The following is an 18190-nucleotide window of genomic DNA, read 5'->3' as shown; positions in this document are numbered from 1 at the left end:
TTTACCTAGTCTTTCTGAACAGTTCAAAATTGCCGGTTTACATCAAGAAACTACTCCCTCCCAACCTAGACTTTTTCTTCTGATACCTCTGCACTGTTGTGAAACACAAGTCAAAGTTAAGTTTTATAATCCTTCACACACCCTTCTCACTACTGTCCCCCCATGCAGCGTTTTATCCTGATGATACCCACATTTTTTTTCTTTAAAGTGGATTTAAAATGTTTAAAGAAGCAGGTACATAAAATATGCTGGGATGTGTAGGGTTCAGGGAAGCTGTCATTTGTTAAACAACCCAGCATAACAATCTCATGATATATGGCACCTGGGCGAGACATGCAAACACACACGTTAAATAGGCATGTTGGGAATTCCTATTGACAGCGCAAAGGCCATCATTCCTTTCCTCCCAACATTTTCTTTAAAGTTCAACTTTCCTAACTGAAAACCTGGTCAGAAAAAGTTTTGGCATTTCTGGTTTGTGTGCACTGACCTCATGCGACCAAACAACACCTATTAGAAAACAGACCTGCCAACACATGATTTACAGCAACTCCAGCTCTGGCACATCGTACATGGTTCCCACTCCCTCAGACAGATTTATAATTGCATCACAGTCTGACATTCAGACATGAAAGAGCACGTATTCTTAAGCAGCCATGGACAAGCAGATACACAATGCAATGCTTCACGATTGCTGAACGCTCACCTAAAACAGCTAAATAAAGGGAGAACAGGTAATAGTTAAGAGAACAGCTTCCTTTAGACAAAAACCTGAAGTATTTGGGTGTGGAGCACAGCTGCAGGCAGGTAGTGAAATAACTTTTTATTACTAATTGCCTAGAGCACACTGCATGTTTCTGGCCTTCAGATAAAGGGAAGTTTATAGCACTAACTCCTTTGAAACACTAGTTTGAAAGACCTTATAAGCCATGACTATGGCCCCAATTTTACCTTTACATTCTTCAGACCTGCAGAAATGCATTACGGTACTATAGCAATTGTAATATTCAGCTTCAAGTTTTCATTTTCAGTTTAACACTCAGTAATCAGTTGGGTTTAAAGAAATAGTGTCACTCTATAAAGCATGACAGTAAACAAAGAAAGCACCAGTCAGGCACTAACAATTATAGAACAATCACTATTTGTGATTGTTCTTTCTCATTTTATTTCTCAAAAGCAGTTTAATGGAAAGCACATGAAAATACGTTGACATACAAGAGAATTAAAATTGTTTTACATTGATCTAGTATTTATACACAGGCCATCAGTACGGGAGTTTCAATTAAATATTACAAAGTGAAAACCTGAGATACATACATAGCAGGTTGTATAAGCAAGTACATACATAGCAGGTTGTATAAGCAACCTACTGTAAGACGAGGAAGAGGGAAACAGTAACTAAAGATGTTGTGTCTAAAGATTTTCAATTTAGATTTCTAAAAGGTGAATTCTATCTAGTGTTGAAATCTGGCCATCTGTATATACAGGATTTTTCACAGGTTTCATTTTAATACAGGCAAGGCACGAATTAAAACTATTCTTTGATATGTACAGATAAGAAACCAGAGAGTAAAGCCAGATATAAGCCAGAAACCAAATGTGTCATTGTGCTGGGAGCGGTTGAGTAATCTGCATATTTGGTGCCGGCATTGACCAGGTATCTTGGTGGGTCTGCAGGAGGCGGTACAGCTGTTTCAAATGGGCAACAATGTTGTCTTTAATATCTGGTGTGGAGATCTGAAGCCGCACACTACCGCTGTCAAAGGAACGTGTGAAGTCGCCTGAAAACATTTCATAGATCATCCGAGCTACAACTGGAATGACCTGTTTAAAAAAGAAACCTCGGTTATTTCATCTTAATTAGGATTATAGCCCCAGCAGCACAGAACATTTGCAGAGTACTCAAGTACGCTGGGCATCTCCCATGTTGGAGAAGCGATCTGCAGAACAAGTTCACTAAACACTAAGCTGTGGTTTACTCTACTTCAGCGAAAGCCGAGTCCATTGTATTCCAAAAAGTTTCAACGCCAAAAAGATCTCTGCCAATTTTCAGTTCAGGTTTCTCACTATCGCATGTGCTGAAATGGAGAAAAACCTGCTGAAACAAAAAAGCCTCCCCTGGATTCAGCTGCTTGTTCCATACGTGCCCTGGCACGTTTGTGTGAGGCACTCACTCTTACCTGCACCACAATCAGCTTTCTCTCTCTAGGTTTGCCATCAGGCCATTCTTCCCCAAAACAGAAGTAGATCTCATAGGGTGGCTGTTTTTCAATCTGTCCTTTCTGATGGGCAATCAGCTCTAGGAAGAAAGGTAATGTGGGAATCATATTCCCAATGTTGGTCAAGTGTTCTCCATCATGTTAATTGAGTATTTACTACACCCTAGGGCAGTACCTCCAAGACCCCACGTATTCCAGAGACAATCTACCTCCGACAACTGAATGCAGTTCTTTTTTTCTGCCCACAAGAGCATTATGCAAAAGTTGTACTGGCCACCAATGTATAAATCAATGAGATAAATAAGGAACCCATTTTTTGGGCAGATAATCTCTTTGCTTTTTCCTTCTCATTCTGTAACTGCACCAAAAACCTGCTGAGGTCAGTGGAAAGATGCCCATTATTTCGATGAGCCTAGAAATGGGTTTTACATGCACAGATCATCACCAGAGCAAGGGGAAAGAGTACCAGTCCTGAACCCCAGCCTGGATTCTCCAGTTAAATGCTGGCCAAGGGGCAGATCCAGTAATTAAGGTTGCTGCTGAGCATTAAAAAAAAAAGTTACCTACCACTTAGAAATGTTTCCAGACAGAAGAGTTTGACTTTTTTTTGCCTCTCAATCAGGTTTGGTGTGGTGGATGAAGGGGCACATGGCCCAGACCAGTACACCTTGCACTGGCATAGCCGGATGGCATAGATGGCATGGCCACTGACCTCCAGAATCAGTCCCCTGTCCATGACATCTAGTAGCCGACTTGTGAAAATCTTTTGCTTTTCATTGGTGATCTGTTCTGTTCCTGGAAACTTTACTTGCTCCAAACTAATAGGTCCAAACAGCTCTTCCTGGTCTGGCATCGGACCCAATTCTCCGTAGAACAGCCTGCATCCCTGGGGGTTGCTTACAGTTGTGGTTGACCCAGTCTCTTTTCCTCGATATTCAAACTTGATTTCTAGATCTGTCACTGAGAGAGAAAGTGGTTAGAATAGCTTTCTTGTTGTTTAAAGACCCCTGCAAGGGAATGCAATTAAAGAAGTACATCCTCAACACACACGGTCCTGTGTGCTGAAGTGTAGGATGTCAAATGTGGTAGAAAACAAAAAACAAGCCCTTTCTTTTCCAGTTCCAGATGCCCCATAAATCCATACACATACATACTTGGGAGAGAGCTAATCCAGAGCTCAGGAGAGCTGAAGAAGTCATGCTGCAGAGTACTTGGGGGCATCTCCATATCTAGTGGTTCACTCTTTGGCCACGCTGCTTCAGTGCTGCAGTTTTCTACGCTGGCTGGAGCCATCGGGGAATCTACAGAGAAGAACCAGGCCAACTGAGCAGCATATTTTAAAAATTCCCACCTTTTTAATTAGCTCAGTAGTTAGTACATGTTTATTACCAGTGGGACAGCTGAACCTATAAGCTTTGGTATGCAACTAGCTAGAAAGGATTTGCCTTTCATTTCCCATGATGCCAAATACAGGCATGAAAAAAAAATCTGTTCTCATTTCTTTGTTCTACAGCTGCTTTGTTAAATACAGCAACTCCCAGCAAGGCCAAACTTGGTGTCAAATCACACATCCACAGACCATGTAAAATATGAACAGCATCCCTTCCTCCAAACTATACCAGAATTGTTGGTATTGACCTGTACTGAATATCATCAAAGAACAAAAAGGGAGTTTATTATTCAGATCCATTCAGGCTTCACTTGATATCACCAAAAGGAAAGTCAACAAGCTGGCTGCAGGGCACTGCTCTGCAGAGAACTGAACTAAATAAACTTGATGCACACAAATTTAAATAGTCCCATTCAATGGTAGCCTGCAGCGTAAATTCTATTGGAAGAGCTAGTCATATGTACTGACCTGAGCCGTAGCTAACACTTTTAAAGCCTTAATTTCAATAAAAGATAGCACCCTTTGAAAAACAAATGAAAAAGCAGCTCAGATCATGGCTTAGCATACTGGAAAGGTAGAGCTCCTCTGCATATCATCCAACCAGCTTGCACAGAAAGCTTTAAACCTCAGTCTGACCCTCAGCAAACTGGTACAAAAGAACATTTAAGTGCTGAGACAACACTACTGTTTGAACTTGTTAAGCCATAACCTAGGTGAAGAAAATATAGCAGCCTGAATAAAAGATGGCTTCATTATTATATTTAAGTCTGACAGGGGATTTCTTGACTTACTTTCACATGGGACAGTTATCCTTTTAATAAGGCGTATTTAGGGAAATCTAATTTACTATAGATACAGTAGACAAAATGATCTGTCCATGTGGCAACCACATTGCTGCTTTAATAGATTTCTGAAAGCAGCCAGGAGTTAAGGATAAGGACCCCTGGAAAGAATTGAGGAATTTTAGTTTATCAAGACCATGATAAAAAACACATACAACACACTGATTACATACATATGCTAATTTATGAAGGCAATACCTCCATGAATAAGTTACACGCTATTGTACTAACCATCAATATTAAGAAACGGAAAAGTGTCCTGTATGGGGACATGCTGAGAGGGGTTTAATTCTTCTTCTTCCTCATCATCAAGGTCATTATCTTTCTCATCCCATGGAGCCGAGCCAGTGGAACCTAGAGAAAGGCAGGCGTTGAAAACAATACTGAACTATCTGAGCACTGAAAAAGAAAATACAAAACACCAGTTCTCTCTCTTCCTGCTGCTCAGACGCAGGAGATCTCATCCTCTCATAAGGAATTTTGTTCAAATTCAAATTTCAAGGTACTGGGCAAAAGTCATTCCTAGAGTAACTCCATTAAAGTGTCAAGTTTCCTCATTTGAAACGCATTTTTCTCCTAATCCATTGTGCTCCATTTACCCGAAATGTTTTCAGGTTCATCATTAAACAGTGAAGCCACCTTCCAACCACCAGGACACATGAGTATTACCAACTGTTTCTGGACTGTGAATTTTTTTGTTGTTCCAAAGGCTCTGTTCGCAGCATTTGCCCAGATACCATAATGCCCTCACTGAGCTATTAGTGTAATGTGTGCATCTGTTTGGCCAGAATTTACCATTATATTAATTTTTTTATTAGTAGTAGCACAGAATGCTATTAAAATAGCAGATGGCAACAGTTGTGAACAACCTGCAGGACTAAGAGCACGCATCCTCCGATGTGAAACTGTAGTACACTCACTGAAAAAATCACATCACTTACAAGCTAGCTTTCTACAATATCAAATATTAATTAACACGGGTGTGGGTTGTAATTTATAAGCAGGAAGGACATCTGATGCACAGCTGTACAAACTACCTACGCTTGATTTCAGAGAGGCAAGAGGCAGGCAGAGAAGCCTTGCCAAGGACAGTGCAGCATTTCACAAACATAGTTTGAAATAATGAGCTAACTCCATTACTACCCATAATGACATGGCCAGTTCTGGCTTTAAATCTTTTAATTGGCTTATTCATCAAAGAGCCTCCACTTGACCTCAAACATTTGAAACTGTTTGCAGAGGTAGCTTAAGAGTTAATATGCAGAGAAAACAGGCACGTGCACCGGGCTGATGCCTGCTTAGTAACCAGCACTGTGTCACCAAGCCCTCACCTGGATTAATGATTGATCCCTGGGACTGTGGGATATCGCACACTTCGTAAATCTTAATAGGGTTCATGGGCACCTCTTTGGTCCCATCATACATCAAGTTGAATTCCCGGCTTTTGTTAAGAGCACACCGGAGCTGGGCCTTCCATTTTGCAGGGTCTGGGTCATCGACTCCTTCCTGATACTTTCCCGTTTCCACGGCCCATGCCTGGGGGCAAAGTATACTCGGCTCAGTTAAATCCTGCTGTTGTTCCAGTTTGATCAAGAGTCACATTTCTAAATGAATCTGCTGTAAAGTACGTAGTCTCTTTCAGGGAGTCTCAACTACAACACTTTTTATGGCAGTAACAATCAAAGCACTTCCCCCCCCCCGCACCACTCCCCCCCCACCCCGTTACCTTTTTTCTAACATAAAGTGGGGGGGAGCGAGGGGGAAGATAAGCCCAACATTTTAAGAGGTACTAGTGACTATGGGCATTCACAATTTGAGGTCCGTTAAGAAAGCTTAATTTGCACGTGGCTAGTGCTCAGAGCTTCCTAGGTACCCAAAAAGATCACTGCTCATTTTAACAATTTGGGTCTTAGTTTGTTGTATTAGAAGGAAATGATTTAAACAGGGGGTCAGAGAACCAGCAGTCGAGGAACTAGTTTAAAAAATACAAGAAAAAACACCCAGCAAACTCAATTCAAACTCTTCCAGCGTAACAAGTGAAATTTTTTGTAAGAGTTGTCTAGGAGTTGTTAGGAGACAGTTAGGGCAACCATGGCAGATGCTGGCAGGGGCAGGAGCACTTGTTAATTGCCTATTCCCAGTTTGTTCAGTATTCAGTTCCAGATCAAATTCAGCACAAAACAGACATTAACTTAAATAGCGGTTTGGTGTCAAACACTTGGAATCCGTCAACCACCTCTTCAACGAGACCAGTAATAAAGAACCAGTTAATATACCAAAAAACTAGTAACTCTTTAGCAATTATTTAATTAATTAGATGTGACAGGAGGCTTTTTAATCATTTAAAGGGAAAAGAATCATTAAAAAAAAAATTGCTGTACCTAGATGCCAAATTTTGCACCCAGATGCACACAACATGATCTCCAAAAGGAATTGGGTGCATTTAAATGGTACAGTGTAGCTACAAACGCTTCCTAGATCGATAAAGCAGCAATCACTCTAAGGACGCAGCTCTTTAGGCAGCAGCTTCAGGGCTGAAAATACGGTGTGGCATAGGCAGCATTATAAGTAGGAGAGAGGTGTGTTCAGTTTGTTTAAGTCAACTACAAAGGCTCCTGTTGTGCTGTACTGCAAGTGTCTGGCTCGACTGATAAACAGCAAGCAGCAGAAGCGTGAGGCACCAAAAGATTTTACTACTACGTCTTCATATTTCCCCCTGCCCTACCTTAAAGATGGTGTTTTCCTCTTCGTGCTGAGGACTGTGTCGTGTTGCATGTTTCCAAGGGATCTGAAATCGTTTTGCTTCCCGATTTAGCCAGACAAGGCCTGGGTACATACCACTGTCTACCTGGGCTACCAGCCAGGGTTTCAAACGAACTCTCCGTGGGTGTAGTGCCATTATCTACAAAATGACACAAAACAACAAAACCAGTTAAGGCTTTGCTTTTCTAATTAATTTAGCACAGTTTCAAGAAAATGAGCACAGAAAACTGAATCAGGAAATATCAGATGAGCTTTCAAGTTTCTTATTTAAAAGCACATCTTGAACAGCCATTTGGTTTAGCCAGATTATGAATTTAGTAGAAAGTATCATTAACCTGTCACTAAAAAAAAAAAAAAAGGCTATTTAAACCCTTTAAAATAGTTTAGGGTAAGTCACTGGAAGAACATCAGCCCGTTACATTAAGAGCTAGAGTTAGCTAGAAGGCAGTCTGTACCATGGCAACAACTATGCAATGTCAGGGATCAGCTCCACTCCAAACGCATACTGTCAAATTTGTTATGCAAATAGCCCGTAGGAGAGACAGCCCAAAAAACCTCTAATCAAATTATTCAGCAGTCACCCTGGTCTTTTCCCTCCCATGCACAATTTAAATACATCCTAAACACAGAAGAGTTGGTATATCGCAAATGGAGCATAAAAAGAAGATAAAAAGAACACATACAAAGATTTTGTTTGAAAGTAATTTCACCTCTCCATCTATGGTAATTTGCAAATCAAAGTCTGTAAATTGAAGTCCTTCACAGATACTCACACCTATATGTCACAGGGTACCCACTTTTTTTTTTAAATTACCCTGCTGTAAAGGCAGTCTGCTCTGCTCTTGCCTACCACACCTTGATGTTGATAGACAGATAGACAGGTAGGAGGCTGCCTTGATCTTACTATAATGACCACCCAACTTGTGGTCATGGCCTTATGGGCCAATCTCATGGCTCCGTACCACTCCTACACCATGTCCCATGCCTCACAGGTGGCATCCTTATCAATACCTATTGATCCTATGCCAATATCTATTGCCAAAACAACCCCTAACTGGGCCCTCTGACCCCTTGGCCTCTCAGCCCCACTCTGGGCCCTCAGACCCCTTGGTCTCATGCAACCATTCCTTGGGTTACCAGGCCCCTCAGTCTCTCTCTTGGCCCCTCTCCAGGCTTCCGGTCCCTCATGCTTGACCCACCTCGTTCTCCACATTTCCAAATACCATCCAGGCCCTTGGACCTTCTGGTCCTGCACTCCATTCCCAGTCCTGTGCTAGATCACTGAACCCCTCTGGATCCCTCTATACATGCTGGGCTTCACTATGTGGCTCAAACCCCTCTTACTGGGCCTCTGCACCCATATGGTCCCAGTCTTCCCTTCATTGTCCCAGCCTTCCTTGGCTCCCCACTGGGCCTCTGGACCCACATGGTCCCAATCTTCCCAGCAAGCACTTTTTTGTTGGGGTGCACTGCCCTACCTTTCCCCTCCACAGGGTCACTCACAAGGTAGTGGGAGCTGAAGCTTTCTGGCACCCCATCCTCAGTTTTCCCTGTAGTGGTCCATGCATGGCATTTCATGGAGGCTACTGCCCCGCTAGAAGCAGCCCCACCAGGGTGCAGTTTTGGGTCTTACCCAGGACCAGACTTCAGGTCTATCAGACCTCACTTGTCCCTCTCTGGGCTCTCCCTAGATGTCCTACACCCCTCTTGGGCTACTAACCACAGGGTCCTCTGGCCCCATTTCAACTCCGAATCATCCATCTCTGGCCCCCTCTCCTTGATCCTTCCTCCTCAGACAACCTAGTACCAGCCATCATCAGCCTGGGATGCCCGCTGCTTGACCCCTCCCTCTCAGCTGTGGCCCACCAACAGGGACCTGTGGCCTCATCTCCAGACCAGTTGTGACTCGAGGCTCCCGGTTCTGGCCATCTCTTGCAGTGGGCTATTTCATCCTTTGGCTCTTTCCAGGCCCTGGCCCCAGCTTGGACCAGCTGAGATTCCCAGGGTCAGTCCTCAAGCAGTCCGCCCTCTCTTCTCCATAGGTCTGCCCTCAGGGGCCCCTCCATACATCACTCCCTCTCTCTGGGCTCTCTGGGCTTACCCAGAGCGCCCAATAGATTTTCCTTACTGGGGCCCCCTTTCCTTCTCTGGGCTCATCTGGGCCCCACAATATGTCCCCATGCCCTGCCACACACACTGGTTTCACCCAGGCCCTCCCCTAGGTCGCTCACATATCTGCCTCACCTCTCAGGGCTCGCCTAGCTCTTCAACACGCCCACAGCTCTCAGCTCCTCTTGCCTGGCTCCTCACCAGGCTCCTGTGAACATAGCCCCTTCTCAGGGCTTGCCTGGCCTTTCAACAGGCCCCTGGACCCCACATTGGGTCCCCAGGAACCTCCTCCATCCCCTTAGTCCAGACCCAAACCTCCAGATGTTGCAGATGTTATTCTCCTTGCTGGCATTCAGGAACTGCAGCCTTCCCGCTGGGGGATGTTCCTACACCAGCTCTCAAGATATTACTGCCAGCCCTGCTCTCAGGCTCTGAGCTTACACCGTGTCTACACCCAGGCCTCTTCCGATCAGGTGACTCCTTTGATCATGCTTAGCCTCACCTGCCAGCCCCCTGTATCAGCTGACTCTTTCTTTAGGCCTGGCCCCACCCGCGGGTGCTCAGCAGACTGCCTGACCTCTCCAAGCAGCGGGCACACCAAATACCCTGCCACACTGTATCATGCACTATTCTGAGCAAATAGACATACTTGTAGGCTTCTTATTAAAGAAGAGAAGAGAAATGCAAAGGCACATCTGTGCTGAAAGGGATATCTGGTCATTTTATTCTGAAGCTTTGGTTTTGTACTGACAGATGTTTTATTAAAATTTGTGAACAGATATACTCCCAATGAATGATTCATTTTTGCAAGTACATTGTAGCCAGATGCAAGTGGAAAAAGCTACCTCGCCTGTATTCACCATGTAAAATGAAACGCTTAAAACAGGGCACAAAGACTGGAAAAGACACAGTTCAAACCATCAACTTGATGCTCATGTAAACATTAAAAAAATAACGTTAAAGAAAAATTCATTGAATCCATAGAATACATGGATCATTCTTCAGGGAAGAAATTCAGAGCACATTAAATATCAGGCTTAAATTACTTGAAAACATTTCTGTAAATGTTTGTGATGTCGTGTGATGCAAAACTGTTCTTTAAAATAATTGTATTTGGCCTGGTTTGTAGCATAAAATACCATCACTTAACAGGAGTGTAATTCATGTATGACTTTATAATCTTAAAACAGCAGCAGCAAGAAATATTTCTCCTAATGGATAGTAGCCGCAAAAAAATAAGTGAATCTCTTGCAGCCTGCTAAAGAAAGAAGCTATCTGAAAAACTAATTGCATCACTATATTTGTTGAAATACCTGCAGGTCCAATTCAAAGGCAGGCAATGCAAGCAATCAGAAAACGTTAATCTGTAACCAGAACAGAGTTTGTTTTATTTATGAGCGGGGGAAAAAAAAACACTCCGATTCACTTGCAAATTCTTGTTTCTTTATTGAGATGTAATATAGTTTTAAAAGATGCCTGTTGAAAGTTCTAGGTGCCCTAGTAGGCAATTAATACTATAACGCATAAAAGATGAATAATCATAACTCTCTGTCTCACTCTAGTTCTCAGAGGGCTTTTGAAAACAATATGCTGTCAGATAAAAGCATTCTGCAGTATGCCTGTAAGGGCACCATGTTCAGGCATAAGTCTAAAAATTAACCTATGTAGAGTTTAGACAAACTGAAAGGAGACATTATCAGAGATAAAGGGGACTGCTACAGATCTCTCTCTATAAATTCACCAGGGCAAGTAGCTCCACTTACCTGCACTAGAGCTAAGCACAAACATTAGTATCTGCAAGATTTACATTTAAAAATGAACTAGAACCTGAAAAGACCAGAAGAAAATCCCAGGCATCTTTAGCAAAATGGAGCTGGTGTGACTTTGGATACAAAGGCTATTACTTCCAGAGTTAGAAATGAGCAATTCCATTGGTAAAAGACAGTACCACCGTGACAGTGTTTTAGTTCCAAATCCTCTGCACGCCTTCCACAAACGTAAGGTCTGCAAGAAGCGCCTCCTGAGGTCCAGCACACATTACTCACCATGGACAAGGATAAAAACTGGCCAACATGACAGCAGGCACAAAGCAATGCACATCTTGTGGCTCACCTCAAACCGTGGGTCAATGTGCCTCAGAAGCCTTCCACCTGAGATCTGTAGTGGTCTATTTGCAAGCCAAGAGTCTCCCAATAAAAAAGGCAGTTCCTTTGTCCTCACTACAAAATTACATCAAGGTATAATTTGAATGTTGGCCCCAACTCAGGTCTCATCCACAACCAAAAGCACTTGAGCACGATGTAGTTTTTAACTGAAGCTGGCTGGCTTGCTGGGGATAGTAACTATGGCCTATGCTCGTACAACGTTGCCCTACCGGGTCCCTGCTCTGCCCTCATCTAATCTTGGTTATAGCCGTGTTGGTCTAAGGGAGGAGTGGGCAATTATTTTGAGTGGAGGGCTGCTTACTGAGTTTCAGCAAGCCATCAAGGGCCACATGACAGGTAGCCAGGGGCAGATTAATATTAATTTTCTAAATTTTTTAGGAGCCCCACAGGCCGGATAAAATGGCCTGACAGGCTGCATTCAGTCTGTGGACCACATTTTGCCCGCCCCTGGTCTAAGGACATAGGCAGACAAGGTTCTTTGGATAAAATGGGATATCTTTTATTAGACCAACTAAATAGCTGGAAAAATTGTTCGGTTGGGGTTTTTTTTTGCAAGATTTAGCCATTCTTCTTCAAGATAAGCTACCTCACAAGGAATTCCCTCAAGTGTTGATAACTCGGATGAAAGCTTCTAGGAAGACGCAGCCCTGGAGTTACTTCACACACAGTCAAAGGCAAGTAAACAAAGGTCAGAAACTCTTAGGCTTCATTATGACAATTACATCGATCCAACAAGCAAAAATAGCAATGGGCATCATCTAGTTAGTCCAACATAAACATTGAAAAGGCCACCCAACATGCAACCCATCTGCATTTAATTAGCAGTAGAAAAAGGTTAGCTGCTAAGCACAAACAATGTGTTGGTGGTTGGCAAAGGGGGAAAAGCCAATAATCCCTGGAGCGTCCAGGAAGCACATGAGGGTCACCATCTGCCCTCTGTTTACAGTAGGGGCAGAAATAAGGTGATAAAAATGTCACTGTCCCCACCCCATCATCATACACCCCTCCCTACACTTGACTTACTTGCTTCAATCAAGTTAGAACATAAAAGGATGATCTATCCAGGATAGCAGCTAACCTGCTCCATTTAACCCTGATTTAGGCCTACAAAAAGACAAGGTCTCACAGCTCCAAACCTAGCCAAAGAAATACTTGCTCTCGCCATGCAGGAATAAGGCAAGGTCCTTGACCCAGCTTTGCTTGCTTGTCTCATGCTTGTACCACAGACATTATGACACACACACCCCTCCAACTTCAGCTGTGTACTTCTATGTCCAAACTTCAGCAACAAGGAAATTCAGCTTCCCCTCCTCTAACTGAAGATGCGCTTAATGCAAGAGGGTGTGCTTTTTCCACTTACAACTCAGCAGTACCACTGAATTTCCCTCCCTAGAATTTCATCCCATTGGTAGACCACTTAGGTGTAAAATATTCCATGCAGTTGGGCTTGTGACTTACCGGCCTTTATTGGCACGCAGAGATGCACACAACTTTCAGGCTGATATCCACTTGCTAATCAGCTCTCTTTTCCTTAGATCTTCAGGTCCCAGGCTACACTGCTTCACTATAACCTTCTTAACAATTTCTGCATTGCAAATGAATGCAACACCAAGCTTACACTTTGAGCGCCCCTGCCCTGGATGAAGCCAGGCACACACTTGAACATGGTCTCACAGTTCATGCTTCTTCCCTCCCCACCTCCAAAACTCAGCTAAGATTCAAGACCCATTACAGATCTTGTGTTCTGTGCTAGAAACCATCAGCTGCCATCTACCACAGCAGGCTCTTGGGGATGAGTTACCTTTGGCCTACCAATACAAAAAACAATAGCCTGAAGTTAATTACAATACAGACCATTTAAAAGAGATTAAAGTTCACATCTCTACCATTACCACTTTGCTAGACCCAATTTGCAGTCTGTCTTCTCTATCAAACAATCATCCTTTCCCTTCTCCAGCACATTTTGCATACGCTTGGAAGACACTGAACCCAAATTTGATACAAGAATGCTTCTCAATTGGTAAAAGGTGAGTGAGTTTCTAAACCAAGACCTACTGCATTGCCAGGACTTTTGCTGCTTTGTTTCAAATTTACCATTTTGTACAGTAGTTAATGCCTGCTCTCTTCAGCACACACAGCAAAAAACCTGAATGGAAATCTCACTCACCTCCAGAGTGAAACTGGCTTGCTCTTCACTGCCAAAACAAAGAAAGGCTAACATTTGAGAGAGGGCATGATACAATACAGATTGAATTAACGGGAGTGGTCACTGCTAACCCAAGTGCTCTGACCTTCCCAACAGCTTTTCCCAGCATAAGAGAAGAGCAAAGCACCTTAAGGTATGTCAGTGGAGTGCTGTACTTTCTGCTTGCCCCTCAATAGCAATGGTTACCAGACCCTCTCTGCACTAAGGACCTTTTGCACCCATTTCCTATGAGAACCAGTACAGTAGTAAGCCAATCCCTCCACTATTAACCATGCTGTGGCTCTTGGTATAGATGGGCCGCTTACTATTACCACTATCAGAAGTACGGATAAATGGGATTAGGACAGCAGAGCTTAAAAAGCCCACGGCCCATCTTCCTCACTTGCTCCATCAGGGCTAGCAACCCCCTCACTTTTTTTTTTTTTGATGAATATTTTGTGTTCCAGGTCAAACCACCCAAATCAGTCCCACATTGCACCAATTGAGCAGAACTCGCAATCGGTCCAAAACCCACGCGAGTCGAGCAGGCACAACTCAGTCGCTCTAAACACCACATAGGGTGCTACAACCAGCGCGCATCCTCCACCCCACGGGCTTCAGATACTCCACCACAGGTCTTGGGATTCAGATGCCCCGGCTTGATCTTAGCCCACAAGAGGCCGAGAAACAACCTGAACAGGGGGGTTATTATTATTATATTCCATGCTCCAGCTCCTACCAGGGCGAGGCAGTCTGCAGACCAGGGGGCTGGAGCTGGGGCTCTCGGGACGCCAGCACCAGGGGCACGGGGAAACCCGGGGGAGGAGGGGGCTGCCTGGGCGGCATCGCAGGAGCGGGGCGAGGAGGGGAGGGGAGGGCGCGGGGCCCTGCCCAGCACAGGGAAGCTGCTTCCTTTCGGTCTGATTTACTTGCAGGGAGATGGAGCGGCCTGGGCTGGGCAGGAGGCTCTCGGGCCTGGGACGGCCGGCGCCAGGCGGGGGGCAGAGGCGGCCCCGCTCGCCCCGTCTGGGCCGGCCCCGCGGGAGCGCTCCCGCTGCCAGGGCCGAGCCAGGGGCAGCTCCCTGCTTCCGCGCACCCCCGGCCCGCGCCTGCAGCCCCACTCACCGCCGCCGCCGCCGCCGGCCCCGCGCCGCCTCACCTGCCCAGGTGCCGCGGGCGGGCGGGACCGCGCAGGCGCAGCCACCGCCCCGCCCCGCCCTTAGCCCGGGGGCGGGGCCGGGGCCGGGGCCGGGGGCCGGGCTCTCGCGGCATGTCGCTGGGGCGCGCTGCGAGGTCGAGGGCAGCTGCGGGCTTCTCGCCACCTGGGCAAGCCCCGGGCTGCAGGACGGCGCCTGCCACGCTCGCGGGTGCGGCTCGACCCCGTGGCTAGCGTGGATCTGGGCGAGATGCTCCCTGCGCGCTACCTAGCGAGCCTGAAGCGCGGGGGAAGGCGCGAAAACCAGCCAGCGCACAGCCGCTAGGGCTGGAAGGGACCCGGGAGCATCGTCGAGCCCCGCCCGGGGCAGGAAGTCCGCTGGGGTCAGAGGGGCCCGGCAGGGGAGACTGCCAGCTGCCTTTTGCAGGCGCCGGAGCAGGTGCTTGGACCTCCCCCGGCGGCGGCGGGCTGCGCCAGGCCCCGGCAGTGCAGATGTTCTTCCGTATGTCCAGCCTGAATCCCTCACGGAGGAGTTTGTGCCCTTCGCCCTCGTCATCCCCCTGGGCGCGTTGCAGGTGCACCTGGAGAGCAGGGGCTGCGCCCGGAGCTGCTCCTGCCAGATCTGGAGCACTAAGGATGGTGAATGAGCCCCAAGTTTGACTCCCAGGGCCAGGAGTAAAGCATGGGATTCGTTTTATTGTGCCCGTAGGTTCCCGACAAGAAGGTGCGGTAGAGACCGACACGATGGTATTGTTCCTGTTCCGAAGATCCCAAAGAGTCCGATGGGGAGTTATTGAGCAACTCGTGTATGCCGTTCTTCAGAGCAGCCGTCCACTTGACCCGTCCGGGTAAAAAGCAGCTTTGAGCACCGTACGTAGGATCAGTGCGGCACTCGAGTTTCTCGCGTGCTTGCCCTCTGTTCTGGTAGTGCACTCCCTCTTAGAGGACTTTGAGTCTGTGATCTTTTTTTTCCCTTGCCTGAAGCAAGCAGGTTTGCGAATAGCACTAAGAAACTGCAAGACGAAGCAGGATTAATCTGAACACAGAGACGGGCAATGCCACTACATCCTCTCATATCTGACCTCCATTGCTACTCAGAAAACCTACCTCTTGCTGTGACCCCACTAGCGTACATTTCTCCTCTCTGGCATAGCTCCGTCTTCAGCTGGGGTCTTGCTAGCAGCCCTTTACAAACCTTCTTTTCTTCTTAGGTGGAGAGTAGTGACTCACAGGTGAAACTTGGTTTCGAGGGAGCCGGCAGTACATCGGCAGTTCGGTTTCAATGAATCAGAAGGACGAGGAGGAAATTCCCTTCTCCCAGCTGCCCACACAGCCTGGTATTAGTCCTAATTTTAGAAAGCTTAGCATGTGCCCTAGTTTTCATCCTGTGCCAAGGTTTTCTGATTGTTTAAAGGTTCAGAAGTTTTTGACAAACATTGAAAATATAAAATACTGCATTCTTTTGGGGCCTTTTAGCCAAATCCCAAAGGGGTTTACACGCTTGTCATACAGAAATCACATTGTTCAGTGCTGAAATGCAGCCACTTCTGGGATAAAACATGGCAACTCTTTGCCTCTGGTATAAACTGAGGAAATGCCAAAGGCTGCTGCCCTCAGCAGCTGCATTCCTGGGTTTGATGGGAAGGAGACGGATGGACCTGCTTTTGACTGGGAACTACAGTAATAAATAAGTGATAACAATAGCTGCTACACTGTCATTTCCCCCCATCTGACATTGTAGTGATGGTCTCAAACAGGTGGAAATTAGACAGATACTGGTGTAGACTGCCCACTGCCCCAAATCTTTTGAAGCACCCAGGGACAGCTTGGTGTGAAGCATCTCCCAGTTCCTCTGAACTTCAATGCAAAATCATGCATGCACTCTTGTGAATTGGCTGTGGCCGTTACCTAGAAACTTCTGGGCTGCTGTAGCTTACTGTGCCATTCTCATTGCCAGCAGAGGCAAAAGAGATTGTGGGTGTAGGTGCCAGATTCTCCAGGCTCCCCGCCCAGTGCAGTTTCCTAACTTTCCACCAAGCATCAGGGCAGCTTGCAGAGGCACGTTCTCTCAGCAGGGAGCTGAGTGAAGGGGAGCCGTATAGCTTTCCACACTCCTGGCTATGAAACTCAGCAGCTTCTCAGCTACTGTCACCCCTGATAACACTGGGATGGCTCATCTGGGTCAGACTTTACCTATTCACTTGCAGCTTAATCACCTAAGAAAGGTGCTTACTATGGCCTTCTAGATCTTCACTCTGTGTCATTTTGTACAGGATTGGTTATTTGCTGGGAGGAAATCATATCCTTCCTGCAGGGAGCACTGCCTAAGCTATCTACTGTATTACAATAGCAGACTTCCCTAGAGATCTAGAAGTTTTTTGTCCATTTAGATCATATCTACTGTACTTACTTTTGCATCCATTTGCACAGTTGAAACAGAGAGGAAAAGTCTTTTGGATTAAATAATAAAATATGCTTCCAGAAAACAATATAATAGGTAACTAGAGAGAACTCTGGTATGTCTCAGTCTGCAATGTAAAAGATCCAAACAGCTGAGAATACGTGCGGCATCCACAAGAGTTTTCATGCCAGGTTCTTAAGCGTCAAATTAACAACAGGTAGTGGGGAGAATATAGCAGTACAGAAGTATCAAGAATAAACACAGGAGAGGCATTTTCTCCCTTGGGAACAGATCACTATGTTCCCAGGAGGCAAAACCAAATTATGCAGTGAGGAACCCTAATATCCCAGGCATGTGCAATCTTGTTCTATGCTCACAGTAGACAAAAACCCAAATACAGCCTCTCTACAAACAACAGCAGACAATGGTGGATTGCCTCATACTAACCACTGGCACCAAAATACTGTAACCTCCTGCTGCAGACTGCGTTAAGCTTTATATTAGGAGAGAGTTCAGTCCTTCCTACCCAGCAAAAATTACCTCACTCAGCAATTTTAGCCATCAGTTAATGCACAAGCGCAGCAGTTAGCAAACTGCTGTGTGTGCCTGGATTGCCAAAGATTCCCTGAATGATTTTAGACAAGTCCCGAGACTCAGTTTCCTGATCTGTGAAAGGGGATTAAGCATGCATCTCTCCACAAGTGGGGGTGAGTTATCACTCTCATTTTGCACACTTGTGACTATATCACGACTATAGCAGTAGTAAAGGTCAACATGTGCTATAGCATCTGCAGAAATCTAGGCTTAAATTTACTGGACCAATTCCATCCCTACATGTGCAGAGAAGTATAATGTGGGTTTCTCTGCATCAGTCCCACTGCACTTCGGAGAGATTTGCCTGAGATTTGGCCAGGGGAAACCAGCTTCAATCTCTCTAGGGACCCCACCTGTACCACTACA

At 45.7% G+C, this 18190-nt stretch overlaps 1 protein-coding gene across 3 annotated transcripts; it reads right to left on the bottom strand.

The window, feature by feature from the left end:
* Nucleotides 1-1118: 1118 nt before the first annotated feature.
* Nucleotides 1119-14883, bottom strand: LOC149861347 (interferon regulatory factor 6). 3 transcript variants are annotated; one of them, XM_090052710.1, is made up of 8 exons: nucleotides 14799-14883; nucleotides 7177-7353; nucleotides 5783-5987; nucleotides 4683-4805; nucleotides 3374-3520; nucleotides 2787-3179; nucleotides 2181-2299; nucleotides 1119-1824 (listed from the first exon to the last, which is right to left on the bottom strand). In XM_090052710.1, exons 2-8 carry the CDS (start codon nucleotides 7348-7350, stop codon nucleotides 1603-1605), a joined length of 1383 nt encoding a protein of 460 aa, XP_089908836.1. In that variant the 5' UTR covers nucleotides 7351-7353; nucleotides 14799-14883; the 3' UTR covers nucleotides 1119-1602. The 3 variants fall into 3 exon arrangements, with proteins under 3 accessions (XP_089908836.1, XP_089908838.1, XP_089908837.1); XM_090052712.1 differs by having other exon boundaries at nucleotides 14833-14855; XM_090052711.1 differs by lacking the exon at nucleotides 14799-14883 and adding an exon at nucleotides 11436-11542.
* Between the last annotated feature and the right edge of the window lie 3307 nt (nucleotides 14884-18190).

Source organism: Crocodylus siamensis, chromosome 6 (assembly GCF_052110815.1).
Source record: "Crocodylus siamensis isolate JL-2025a chromosome 6, ASM5211081v1, whole genome shotgun sequence".
Taxonomy (NCBI): domain Eukaryota; kingdom Metazoa; phylum Chordata; order Crocodylia; family Crocodylidae; genus Crocodylus; species Crocodylus siamensis.
This window is presented reverse-complemented; position numbering and strand designations above follow the sequence as displayed.